Source organism: Trichosurus vulpecula, chromosome 3, assembly GCF_011100635.1.
Source record: "Trichosurus vulpecula isolate mTriVul1 chromosome 3, mTriVul1.pri, whole genome shotgun sequence".
NCBI classification, from domain to species: domain Eukaryota; kingdom Metazoa; phylum Chordata; class Mammalia; order Diprotodontia; family Phalangeridae; genus Trichosurus; species Trichosurus vulpecula.
Window position 1 is genome coordinate 391,676,491 of NC_050575.1, and position 13,793 is coordinate 391,690,283.

Consider the following 13,793-nt stretch of genomic DNA (forward strand, 5'->3'; position numbering starts at 1 on the left):
GTGGTGTGCCTTTTCTGTCCTATTCTTGTCATCTATTTTTCTCTTTTTTTTTTTTGGTCCAGTACCAAATACTTTCAGGTATAACTGCTTCGTAATGTGTTTTAAAGTCTTTTTTCATGATGTCCCTTAATATCCTTGCCCATTTGTTTCTCCACATTACTTTCATTATGTTTTTATCTAGTTCTATAAAGAAACCCTACGCTATTTTGATTGGTTTTGCACTAACTACATAAATTAATTTAGGGAGTATTATCATTTTTATTACATCAATCTGACTAGCTCATGTCCCTCAGGTTATTCAGGTCTATAGTTGTCCACACATATTTCTAGGGAAGCAAATTCCCAGATTTTTGGGGGGGACGGTTTCTTCCATTTTCTTTTAATTGTAGTATTTCTCGCTTCAGTAAAAGGCCTCTACTGATAGAATAAATGAGCAGGTTAGCTGGGTAGGAAAGTGCCACTGGATAGGAAAATGAATTTTCCTTTCCTCACCACTGTTAACAGACCATGATAAAGTCTCTTGCCATCTGTCTATATCAGCTTCCCACTACATAAACTCTGATCTCCCTCCAGAGAGGGCTTATGAGTAAATAAAAGATGATTTACATATTATAACAAATATTGATTAGGTGCCTATGGTACTCAGAGCTCTGTGCTAGCCATTAAGAGAACTGCAAAATTTAAGTAACACAAGAGCCCTCCCCTCAGGGAGCTTACAGTCTAACAGGGTGATAATATACCAATACGGATAACCTACAATATACAATATTTACATCATAAGTACATTAGATCGGTGAAAAACAAAATGCTCTGGGAGGTCTTCCAAAGAAGGCTGTTCATTAGGTCTAGTAAGTACATATGTAACTTGTCTGGTATTAAAGGTATATTACTTCTATACAGTGAGAGGAAGCATAGTGTAGTGGATAAGAGACTGGGCTTGTGGTCAGAAAGATGGAGGTTCAGGTCCTCCTTCCACATACTAACTGTATGACTAAGGCAAGTTATTTAACCTCTCGGTGCCCCCAGGCAACTCTCTAAGATACAAATCACAGATGGAGTTGTCATTTGGCATCAGTGGAAGGAGTTTATACACCAGGAGTTCCTATATTGGGACTTCCCTACGCAGATGAATGGAGGCATTGATCCAAGCCATAGACATAGCCCAAAGCTCTAGGCAAAATGCCATAAGCTCAGATGATTTAAATCTGGTTTTGCCACTAACTAGCATTAGCTAATCTTTTAAGATAAATAGGACAGGTATTTCTTTCTCTTTTTGTTCTTTAACAATTTAAGAGCCAGAAATATAGGGAGGTTAAGTGATCGATCCAAGGTTATACAGCTAGCTGGTGTCAAAGTTGAGCCCATGACTCACATCTCCTAACTCCTAGACCCTTGCTCTTCAGCCTTGGCTGTGTTCCCTTGGTAATAGTATTATTTTTCATTTTTTAAAATTTTTTATGGAAGGGGGGAAGGTAGGGCAATTGGGTTAAGTGACTTGCTCAAGGTCACACAGCTAGTAAGTGTGTCAAGTGTCTGAGGCCGCATTTGAACACAGGTCCTCCCGACTCCAGGGCTGGTGCTGTACTCACAGGACCACCTAGCTGCCCCTATTTTTCATTTTAAACCTGAATGTTCTCTTGGGAGCTTCCTTAGCTATCTGGGAGAGTGATCATCAGAAGTACATGGATTATCCTGGATATGTATATCCCTCAGTGTTCCAGTAAGGCAAGGCTTGCTGTTTCTCTACTGAGTCCCGGGTCCATTACTAGAAGGAAGCTAGTAGGTCTGTGAAAATCTCTTAACCACAGAAAAGATAAGTTAGAGAATGATTATTCAATTTAAATAATTCTCCTCAACGTTTCTTTAAATAGTAACCTCTTCTTGCACAGTTAAAACATTTGTTTAACAAAGTATTATTCATATATGCTCTTTCTTTCCAGGAATGCATCTATTGTATAAAGAACGCCACACCTATATTTTACCACTGAGCTTTGCTAGGAATCATTTTCAATAAAACAAACATTTAAGCTCCCATTCCTTCCTTTTTCTCTACCAGGAACTTTTATTGGGACACTTCTGATTTTGCTAAGTCAGACCAGATACCAATCGATAACATTTTTTTTGTCCTTTAGATACTTTTTTCTAACAAGTCTATAGTTTATCATCTGCTTTCTTTTTTGCCTTCCAAATCATCAGTTCTAAGTCAAATAACATGGTGGTTTTGGTCATCACCTTCTAATACTCAGTATATCAGCACAATGTTGATTTTTTTATTCTTAGGGACCCTTTTGGTTCTTCATAATAATGTTCTGAAAACCTTTACAAAATTAGCAGGTACACTTGGCAACAGTGAATCTGGCACAATTCTAACTCTGAATCTCAGGAAAATCAACTCCTAAGATGCCATTGGACCAAAGCAGAAATGAACAAATACCAGAATTTTTGCCATTTTAGCACCAAGAAAATTTGGTCACCCAGCACTGATCTATCTTTTTCTTCACTAGAGGCATCAAGTCTTTACTAAGCCTGAAATCATAGAATGGGAAAATCTGCATTCTGATCCTAGTTATAGTACTGACTCTTTAGGTCCATCGGTTCTTTAAACCTCCATTTCCCTGTCTGTAAAATGGGGAAACCAAAGTCAAACTTCTTGGGACCACCTTGTAAACAGGCTTTGAAGGCATCCTTGATATCGAGGATATATGACTTCTGGATCTTCTGAAGCTGTTCCATTAAATGAACTGATCTTTCCATTGAAGCTTCATCAACCCCATGCCCTGTAATTATGGCCATCCCCCAAGGCCATATCCCTCTTATCTTCTCTCTCCACATTCTCTTATTTGGTGACCTCATCAGCTCCCATGGGTTTAATTAGCATCTCTTTGCAGATGACTCCCAGATCTATACGTCCAGACGCTGATCTTTTGTCTCCTGCTTCCAAGGTTAACTTGTATGTGTTTTGTATATAGCAAGTACTCTAGCCTTACTCTCCCAGAACGAGATTGGCTACATCACCCCCTCAAGGATCTAAGAGTACCCTTGAGAGACCAGGGGGCATTTCTCTAATGCTATCAGTTCAAGCCCCCATTCTGACATGTTCTTCCAACTACCTAGTAGCGCTTGACTCTTTAATTCCATATAAGCAATTAATATTATTTCACTTTTACAAAAGAACAGTTGTTTTAGAGATATAGTAAGAAAAGAAGTACAATTATTTTCCCCAACAATTGGGGGCGGGGGAACACTCTTCTCTATACTTCCTTGGTCCCTGGCAAGAGTGGTTAACTCGCTTTCTATATAGCATTGGTCCTACCAAGTTTACATCCAAGTGGGACAGTCCCAGTCCCACCTTCTGCAAGAGGCCTTTACTAGTCCTTAATTCTAGTACTTTCCCTCTCTCTGTCTCTGTTTCTGTCTCTCTCTCTCCATCTTTCTCTGTCTGTCTCTGTCTCTCTCTCTCTCTCTGTTTGCCTGTCTGTCTGTCTGTCTCTCTATATATAAAGGTATACACACAGATGTACATATATGTATATACCTTATTTGTATATAGTGGTTTGCATGTTGTCTCCCTCATTTAATTATGAGCTCCTTGAGAGCAGAAACTCTGCTCTGTTTAGGCTTTGGCCTTTTTTTGTTTCTCTAGCTTTTACCATAGTGCCTGGCACATAGTAGGTACTTAGTAAATGCTACTCAACTGACTATGCTGAGTTCTAAAGGCCATTCTTAAATTCTTGGGGTATCAGTGATGGAATGGGTACAAAACCCAGTTTGGGCTTCGCTCCCATACTTCCTTCTCTAATCTCCTTTACTTAAAATAAAATAACAAACACCAAGGCAAAGAACTGAGGTTCATATTCATGGGTCACATGTTGACCTTGGATGGAGAGGATTTAAAAACTACCTTTCCCCTTAAAGCTTTACCTCTCGTCTCTCATCTGAATTCTACCACACAGGTAGAAATCAAACCAAGAGAGGGAAGAGGTTCTGGTCAACTAGTACCTTCCCAAGGTACCTCAAGTTGTGGCCAATCCAGAGGCTTCTCTTCATCAAGTGTCTAAAAGACTAGAACCAACTTTAAAAATATCTATACAAGCTCCAAAGTGGGAAAAGCATCAGCCAACCATTCTGTCCATGCTCATAAGGGCCGAGCTCACTGGCCAGTCACAGATGTGCACAGTTGTCTACCTATTAGTATATCAGCTCATTGATAATAGGTTTCTTTTGGTTTTGTCTTTATATACACGTCACTAGTACAATGTCTGGCTTGTAATAGGAGCCCAATAAATTCTTATTGATTATATTGATGGATATATCAATTATTTAATAGACTGAACCTCCATAAAGACCCTCTCTGATGCTTCATCAAGACAGTGAGGTGACCCGGGGCAGGTCTTGTCAAAAAGCAAAGGCTTTGAGTATAGACCCAGTGATGTACTCTGTATGTCCACCTCTCAGCTGAAGCCTAATCTGGCTCAGTTCAAGGAGAAATCACACTAGATTAGCATTGGAGGACCTAGATTGTTGAATCTCGGTTCAGCTGCTGCCTCTTGGAGCCTCCCAGTAAATCTCATGATCAAGCCAGATTAGCTATTGGCTGATGAATTTTATTTAGCCAAGGGAACTCTCAAAGCAAATCTACTAAAGTCGAAGAGGGGTTGCCATCTGCATCTGTGTAAGGACTACCCACATGGACAAAAATCACAGATGCTTAAAGTATTACAGTAAAATTGTCCCAAACTCCCAAGGGTGTAGGCATCAGTTCTCTTGCCTATTCAAGATGTTGTAATCCATGTTTCAGTATCCCATAAAAGAAACGGGTATATCTAAAGGAGGTAGATGGAATAAAACTTGCATTTAAAAGTAGAAACCCTTGGGCTACTTAGCAGTAACTTAACTTAGTTTCTTTCTCTCCTTACAGACTCCTCAACCATGGTGGCACCACCAGCCAACACAGAAGCCCAGGTATGTACTTTATCACTCAAAAAATACAGGACCAGAGAATCATAGAGTTCTTAGTGGCCCATAATAGTCATTTAGATCAGGGTTGTCCAACCTTAGGTTATCTTAGGGCTGCATTAAAATAAAATAATTATTCGAGGGCCGCACCCAGAATAAAAAATACAGTATGCTAATACAATAGTTGATTTGTAGTCTTACCTTAGTTAGGTTTAGCAAGCACTATGAAAAGTCATGGTACTTTTAAAAGTTTTTATTGAAACAATAGATAATATATTTTGATTTGCCATTTTAGTGAGAGCTCTGAGGTAGCTCGGCTTCATTTACTAAAGCATTTCTATGGATAAAATCACACTGGGAGCTGCATGCTTATTTTGGAAAGCCCTGATCTACATAATTCCTGCTTCCTAGCAGGATTTCACCTAAGCAACAACTGAATGCTGTCTGGGTCTTGTAGAATAGGAGTGGCCTATTGTAGATCCTGAATTGTAGAAACAGATGAGGCCATGCCAAGACATTTCCACATTATCCCCCTTCACACACACACTCTAATGTCCAGCAAAATTAGCCTTCAATACACCATCTTCCCAATTTGGTGCTTTTATATGGGTTCTTCCCTCTGTCTGGAATACACTCCCTCTTCACCTCTGTCTCTTAGAATTCTCAACTTCCTTCAAGGGTCAGCACAAATGCCCGCTACCTCTATGAGACCTTTCTCCCCCACCCCAAATTACCTTTTATTTATTTTCTGTATATTTGTATGTGTCTATGTTGTCTCCCCTAATGGAATATAAGCAAGAAAACTTCTCAAGGGCAGAGGCTTTTCATATATTTGTCTTTATAATAACAATCATCATAATAAATATTTATATAGAGCTTACTATGTGCCAGGCACTGAGCTAAGAGCTTTACAATAATTAACTCACTTGTTCTTCACTACCATCCTGGGAGGTAGGTGGATCCTCAGAGCTTATCACTGTGGCTGATGAATTTTTCGGGGAGTTGGGCAATCCAAACGGAGATTTCATTGGCCCTTGGAACTTCCTCTACCAATGAAAATTATTTTCTTTGCATTTTTTTTCCTTTTTCTTTTTTGGAGACTAGATCTCCCTGATTTGCCCAGTGTGGAAGTACAGCGGCCACTATGAATCAGAAGAAGTTTTGACCTGCTCCATTTCTGAATCGGACAGTTTGTCCCTCTTTAGGCAGCCTGGTGTCTCCCTGCTCTTGGGGGCTGGATTTAGTTCAGAAGCCCTATTTGCTTAAGTTAGGCAAATCCCCTTAATAAAAGGATTTGTTCTGTGAAGTTTGGATTCAGTCAAAGGGCTGTGCTTGAGGACCTAGAGGGCCACATGTGGCCTCGAGGCCAAAGGTTCCCCATCCCTGGGCCCTAACCCACTGTAGCTCAGCACTCTGCAGCTCCAGAGATCTTTCCGTTTTTCAGTTTCAGCCTCTCTTAGTAACAAGGATTACAAGTGGGCCTCTGTGGTTTAGAATCTTAAATTTCCTAGAGCACTGAGATATTAAATAATTAGCAGTCACTGTAAATGTGTCAGAACTAAGACTTGAACCTATAGTTACTTCTCTATCTAAGCCATGTTGCCTGGCACATAGTAGGCACATAATAAATATTTATTGATTGATTGTCATAAATCTAATAAAGGGTAAGGAAGTCCCATCTGAAATCTTGCAGACTTTGATTTACCACTGTCTGCAGGCAATATTCCCAAAGCCTCAGGAAACATTCCTCAGAATTAATCTAACTTAATTCTGCTGCAGTGTGGGATCATAGATCTAGCTGAAAAAGAGCCCAGAGCCCCCCCAAATCCAGCTGCCTCCTTTTATAGATGAAAAACCTGAGGCCCAGAGAAGTTAAATACCCAGCCCAAAGTCACACAAGGAATAAACTGCAGATGAAGGATTTTAACCCAGGACCTCTGAGTCGAGTGCCACTCCTTTTCTGTCCAAGCTAGGACGATAATCTCCAAAATGGGGTTGACACTAACCATAGAGTCAAAAGCATTGAGAGACACCGAGCTACAGAAGTTTGGTGTTTGGGGCTTTTTTTCCCCATTCATTTTGACTTCTTGTGCTGATCCACAGCAGTTTCTTGGCTCTCATCATAAGACAACTTGATTAGGTATCGAAACTGAGAATCAGAATTCTCTAGTTGGGAGCTTTGTTTAGGGGCAGAGTGGATATGGGGAGTTGGTTGGCATTCGTCTGGAAACTAAACAACTCTACTTGGCATCGATCCCAGATTTTTTCCCCTATGGAGTGGGAAATGAGGGAGTTAGGAAATCACTAAGAAGGGATTTAATCAACAAGCCTTCATCAGATAAGACCGAGGCCTGGAAATTAGTTAACCCAGGGGCGGGGAATCTGTGCTCTAAGGCCATCACTAGAGTGGAGCTCTATCTAGTCTAGTGCTGAAGAGAACTTGAAGATTAATTTATTCTTTCAATAAACATTTATTAAGCAGAAGCCACATCCCGGTAAAACCCTCTAGGCAGATGGCTAAACCAGGTTGAGGATAACCAATAAGCCTCAAACTTGTTAATGACTTAGGGGGATGTCTACCCCCCAAGCTTACGAAGACCCCCTTCCCTCCCTAGAATGGGGATGAGAACTATTTGCTCCAACATCCATAAAGACAGCTGAAGCAAGTACTGTGGAGTGTTTATAGAGTTTGATCAGACATCGAAGAAGCCAAGGTCCTCCACTTCATCCAGGGCCATCGCTAGTTATCTCACCACTGAACTTTGATGACTCTAGAAGAGAGCGAGGCTGACTACTTTGTGCAATTATGCCTCACTTAAATCCAATTCACAGCAAATCAAGATGTCATCTGTGATATAATTGATCCTTATAGGAAAGGGGGCAGCTAGGTGGTGAAGTGGATATAGAGTGCCATGCCTGGAATCAGGAATATTCATCTTCCTGAGCTCAAATCCAATCCCTAGGCAAGTCATTTAACCCTGTCGGCCTCAGTTTCCTCATCTGTAAAATGAGCTGTAAAAGGAAATGACAAACCATTCCAAGTATCTTTGCCACAAAAGTCCTAAATGGGGTCAAGGAAAGTCAGACATGATTGAAAAAATGACTTAACCACAACTTACAGGAAAGAGAGCAAAGTTGGTCGGACTTTTGCAGTTTCCAGTTTCCTTTAAAAAAATATTTTTTAAAAAGATTTTTTGCTTTAACACACACAAAACCGTAGGGTTCATTCTCCCCCGGTGTACAATACTTGAGAACAGTTAGAACAACATGGAAAGTTCTTTTAACCTTCTCCCTTGGTAATTTTCCATTTGTTAAAAGAAAAACCAGCCATGGACTGTGGAAGTTAGCATCAACATTGTGACTTTGAGCTTAGTTTGTTGCTATTTAAAATTGTTTTCTATTGTGGTAGCAAGGGTATATATATATATATATATATATATATATATATATATATATATATATATATATATATATATGGGGGGGTCCTCCTTATTCATTTGGTATCACTTCATAATAGATTTTCCCATCTCTCTCTGAATCCTTCATATGCAACTTTCTTTATGGTTCAATAATAACATTCCATTATATTCATAGACCACAATTTGGACAGTCACTCTGAGTTGGTCCCAACACAAGCTGTTTCCACTTTTTTTTTTTTTGCTACTACTAGTAGTGCTGCTATGACTATTTTAATACAGATAGGTATTTTCCTTTTGTTGATAACCTCACTGGGTCATAAACTCAATAATGGGGATCTCTGAGTCAGTGGCTCTGAGCAATTCTTTGACTTCCCTTGCATGAATTGTTTTCCAAAACAAGTTGGACTCTTCTACCAGCAATGAATCTGTATGGCCTGTTTTCTTCCCCTATTCACAGTAAGATCTATAACCTTCCATTCTCCTCTAACTTTTTAATGGTGTGGCTTTTTATATTTATATATTTTTATATTTAGCTCTCATACATTTGGAATTTATTGTGTTATAATAGCTAATAGTAATAATAGCTATGATACAGCAGCGAGGTGCTGATTGTGAAGGGCTTTAAGAGTCAAACAGATAATAGCTAACCTATATATAACACTTGGACTGCTAGGGGGCACAGTGGATAGAGCTCAAGCCCCAGAGTTAGGGAGACCTGAGTTCAAATCCAGTCTCAGATACTTACTAGCTATGTGACCCTGGGCAAGTTACTTAACCCTGTTTGCCTCAGTTTCCTCATCTGTGAAATGACGTAGACAAGGAAAATGGCAAACCACTCCAGTATCTTTGCTAAGAAAACCCCAAATGGGATCAAGGAGAATAGCATACGACTACACCACAAAAATATCACCCTTTATGTATGTTAACTCATTGGATCTTCACAATAACCCTATCGGGTAGGTGCTTCATTTTACGTTTGAGACAACCGAGGTTGATAAAGATGAAGTCACTTGCCAAGGGTCATACCGCTAGTAAGCACCCAGAGTTTAAGACCAGCACTGTAGCCACCTAATCCAAACCTGTTTTCTGCGAAATCACTCCCTAGCTTTTCCAACAGTCCTTGTTTCAATGAAGAGCTTTTTGGACAATACTTTTACGTCCTTCATTTTACTGAAGCCTGGATTCCTACGAGTCTGATGCCTTTGTAATCTTTCTCTTCTAATCAATTTGACTGCTCAGCTTTCTATTTTTGAATTCAGTAACAAATAAATCCCCAGCTTCCTAAAGAAAATCCCCAATGGGTTATTCTCTAATAGCAAAACCCTTCACAGTCTCCTTGCATGGCACCTTCATAGGCACTGAAAGACATTTATTAGAGAAGTGCAAATCCCTGAGGGAATGTCTCCGTCCAGAGCATTCTTCTAAGTCAGGAGTTCTAAGCCCCTTTCGTGAAACTGACCTCTTCGGCATTCTGGGGAAACTTATGGACCCCCTTCTCAGTTTTCTTTTAAACAAGATCATTTTTGTAAGGTGTTTAGCAGAGTGCCTGGCACATAATAGACTCTTAATAAATATTTGTCTCCTCCCCTTACGAATATACACGTAAAATTAACAATTGAAGAACATGTTAGATTTCAGTTAGAGGTTAATGAAAATAATGAGATATGAATATATAATATATATGTGTGTATATATATATATTTCCCCCATCCAAGCTCGTGGACTCTGAAATCTATCCACACACTCCCTAGAAAAGAAAAGTCCCATGCTTGGTCCCTGAGGATGGTATTTATTTTTATTTGTTGGACACGCTCAATGACTATGCTATCAGACCCTCCATTCCATGTTTAACTCATATCTGGTGTTTGTGACCTGAACCTGCCTTATCAGAAGAAAGATAAGATAGTTGGGCTGATTCTTTGCAGGCTGACACAGTCTTTATTTACTACTTTGTTGTTGAGTCATTTTTTTTTCAGTTGAGTCCTACCCTCCATGACCCTATTTGGGGTTTTCCTGGCAAAGATATTGGAGTGGTTTGCCATTTCCTTCTCTAGCTCATTTTATAGATGAGGAAATTGAGGCCAACAGGGTTAAGTGATTTGCCCAAGGTCACACAGCTTGTAAGTGTCTGAGGCCAGTTTTGAACTCAAGAAGATGAGTCTTCCTGACTCCAGGCCTGGCTCTCTCTCCACCTTGCCACCTGGCTGCACCTATTTACTATTGGTGAACTCTCTACCCAGATTCAGGGCTCTCAGTTTCTCTCCTCCTATTTGGCATGTGAGATCAGGACCTTGTTATATATATACATACATACATACATACATACATATATATATATATATATATATATAGATGCCCTTTCTCCCTGCCACTGCCTCTTCAACTCTATGCTTTGGGTAAAATACTCTCTGAAGGGCAGTGAACACTGTACCTGTCTGCTGGCTTGGCTCATTCCCTGCACAGTACCAGCTTTTAAGGCCTGTTCTCTTCTCTCCCCACAAGGCTCATGTTTCCCATCAGCTCACTCAGTAATGAAGATATAGGAAACCAGGGCTCCCAGGTCCTCAGGGAGGGAAAAGAAAACAGAGCCAGCAAAGCTTCTTGCCTCTGCCCCAACCCCTGGACCAAGACTAGGGGGAGGGAAATGTAATTGGTGGGTCTTTTTTTTTTTTTGCCAAGTGTTACACTCTGTATCAGGACAAATTTAGTATAAATGGGGTCACTCCACTGAATGCAGCCTTTCTTTCCTCTGTCCTAATGTGGCTATCTCCTATGATAGACCCATAGCAGGCCTTCCTGTCCCATCTTTATCCCTGGCTTTTTCTCTTCCATAGCATCTAGATCAAATGAGCTAACAATCAGTCATTTGGTCACCAAGCATTTATTAAATACTTACTATGATGCCAGACACTGTGTTAAGTTCTAGGGATATAGCGAAAGGCAAAAAAAAAAAACCTGAAACAAAAAACCCCCAAACTTCTTGTCCTCAAGGAATTTACATTCTAAAGAAGGAGCCAGCATGCAAACAAACAAGACATAAAATTTAGGTGAGAGGTAGTGTCAAAGGGAAATTCCAACAGTGAACATGCTAAAGGCACTTTACAAATTCAAAATTGGACCATTAAGTTGAGCTACTCACTAAGCTCGTGTTCACTGAGTCACTCTCCCCGCTCCAGGAAAAGGAGTTGGGACTTTTAATCACCATGGTCTAGCACAGGGGTGGCGGAACTTTCAGCCTCAAAGTTACATGTGGCGCTACATATCCTTGGGTATGGCCTTTTGACAGAATCTAAGGGGTTTTTTAAGGGTTTTTTTTTTGACAGGGGGTGGGGGGAGGCAGGGCAATTAAGGTAAGTGACTTGCCCAAGGTCACACAGTTAGTGTGTCAAGTACCTGAGGCCAGATTTGAACTCAGGCCCTCCTGATTCCAGGGCCGGTACTCCACTCACTGAGCTACCTAGCTGCCTCTGAGTCTAAGTTTTACAGAACAAATCCTTTTAGTAAGGGGTCCAGCAGGTCTAGCAGAATACTTGTATCCAAAATTGGAGAACTTGGGTTAGGGTTAGTAGTTTCATAAGAATCAGACAAGTTATTGAACTTCCCGTTTCCTCATTTGCCCAGTGGGCTGCCACGTGGTCTGGCCTACCTTTCCAGGCTCACTGTATAGTAATTCTTTCTCAATATTTGTGATCCAGCCAACCTCAACTACTGTTGATCCTAGTTAACAACATTCCATTTCACATGCCCAAGCCCTTGTACAAGGTGAACCCCCATGCCTGAAATCTATCCCCTCTTCACCAGTATCTCTTGGACTCTGGAGTTCTTAAAAGCTTGGCTTAAGTGCCATCTCCAATGAGAGGCCTTCCCTAATTCACTTCCCCCAAATACAATTCCTCTCTCTTCCTTCCACATTATTTTGTATGTTATTGTATATTTTATATTTACTTAAATGTACATATGTTGTTTCCCTTGATAGAATGTATGTTTCTTGAGAGCAGGGACTATTCATTTTCTCAAATCCTTACCACTTACTAAGTGTTAAATTAATGCTTGTGGATAGATTGGTTGAACACTTATGTGCTACTTAGCACAGTGCCTGGGACAACATAGGTATTTAGAAAATGCTTGTTGACTTGATGTGCCCCTGGGGGTGGGAGTGGAGGGGAACTAGATTGATCTAAGAATTTATTTAATTTGATCTGGGACTTGCACCTCTCCCCCACATCTTATAATCTTAACACCTTGTTTAAAAAACACCTCAATTTGGGAATTTAAATTGTCCCTCTATGCTAATGAGTGATGGCTTATTTAGAAAATCCTAGGCAATCAGCTAAGGTATTAGTTGAGACATTATCTGCAGCAAAGATGAATGGTACAAAATAAACCCACAAAAATCAGTAGTATTTCTATATAATAATAACAAAATCTAAGAGGACAATAATAGAAAGGGAAATACTATTCAAAATAGCTTTTAAAAATGAAAAAAATATATTTGGGGATCAACCTACCAAAGGCCACAAAATACTCGTATAGATGCAATTACAAAATGCTCTTAAAGAAATAAAGAACAACTTAAATAGCTGGAGGCATATTTAATGTTCATGGCTGGGCCATGCCAATATAATAAAAATGACAATACTATGAAATTAATTTATAATTTAAATACTATCCCAATCAAACTATAAAAGAGACACTTTATAGAAGTCTATAAAATAATAGCAAAATTCATTTAGAGAAACAAAATATCTAGAATATCAAATGAAAAAAGGGTAGGAATGGGGGCAGGGGAGGTAACACTTTCAAACCTCAAAGTATAGTACAAATCATTTGATATTAATATATAAATAGAAAAGTAAATTAATGGAGAATTAGATTAAACCAGGGAGACAAGAGAGAATCAGAAAAAAATGGAACTCAGTAATTCACTGTTTGATAAATCCAAAAATATTAAAAAAAAAATTTCTGGTGATCATAAAAGATTAGAGATATCAATTTATATTGTTTTTTAAAAACCTGGAAAGACTTACATGAACTGATGCTGAGTGAAGTGAAGAGAAACAGGAGAACATTGTACACAGTAACAGCAACATTGTTCAATGATTGACTTTGATAGACTTAACTCTTCTCAGCAATGCAATGATCTAAGACAATTCCAAAAGACTCATGTTGGAAAATGTTATCCATATCCAGAGAAAGAACTATGGATCCTGAATACAGATGAAAGCACGCTGTTTTCTCCCTTTTTTTCTTTCTCTTGGCTTTTCCTTTTTGTTGTGATTCTTCTTTCACAACATGACTAATGTGGAAATATGTTTAATATGATTGTACATGTATAGCCTATATTGGATTGCTTGCAGCCTTGGGGAGGGGGGGGAAAGAGGGAGGGAGAAAAAAATGGAACTCAAAATCTTGTAAAAG

The 13,793-nt window shown here is 39.5% G+C and overlaps 1 protein-coding gene across 1 annotated transcript in view; it reads left to right on the plus strand.

The window, feature by feature from the left end:
* SPIRE2 (spire type actin nucleation factor 2) overlaps positions 1-13,793 on the plus strand; it is a 56,229-nt gene that overhangs the window by 17,185 nt on the left and 25,251 nt on the right. The window contains exon 2 of the mRNA XM_036750788.1: positions 4,919-4,962. Coding sequence (XP_036606683.1) covers positions 4,919-4,962 — 44 coding nt within the window. The remainder of the gene's footprint in view (positions 1-4,918; positions 4,963-13,793) is intronic.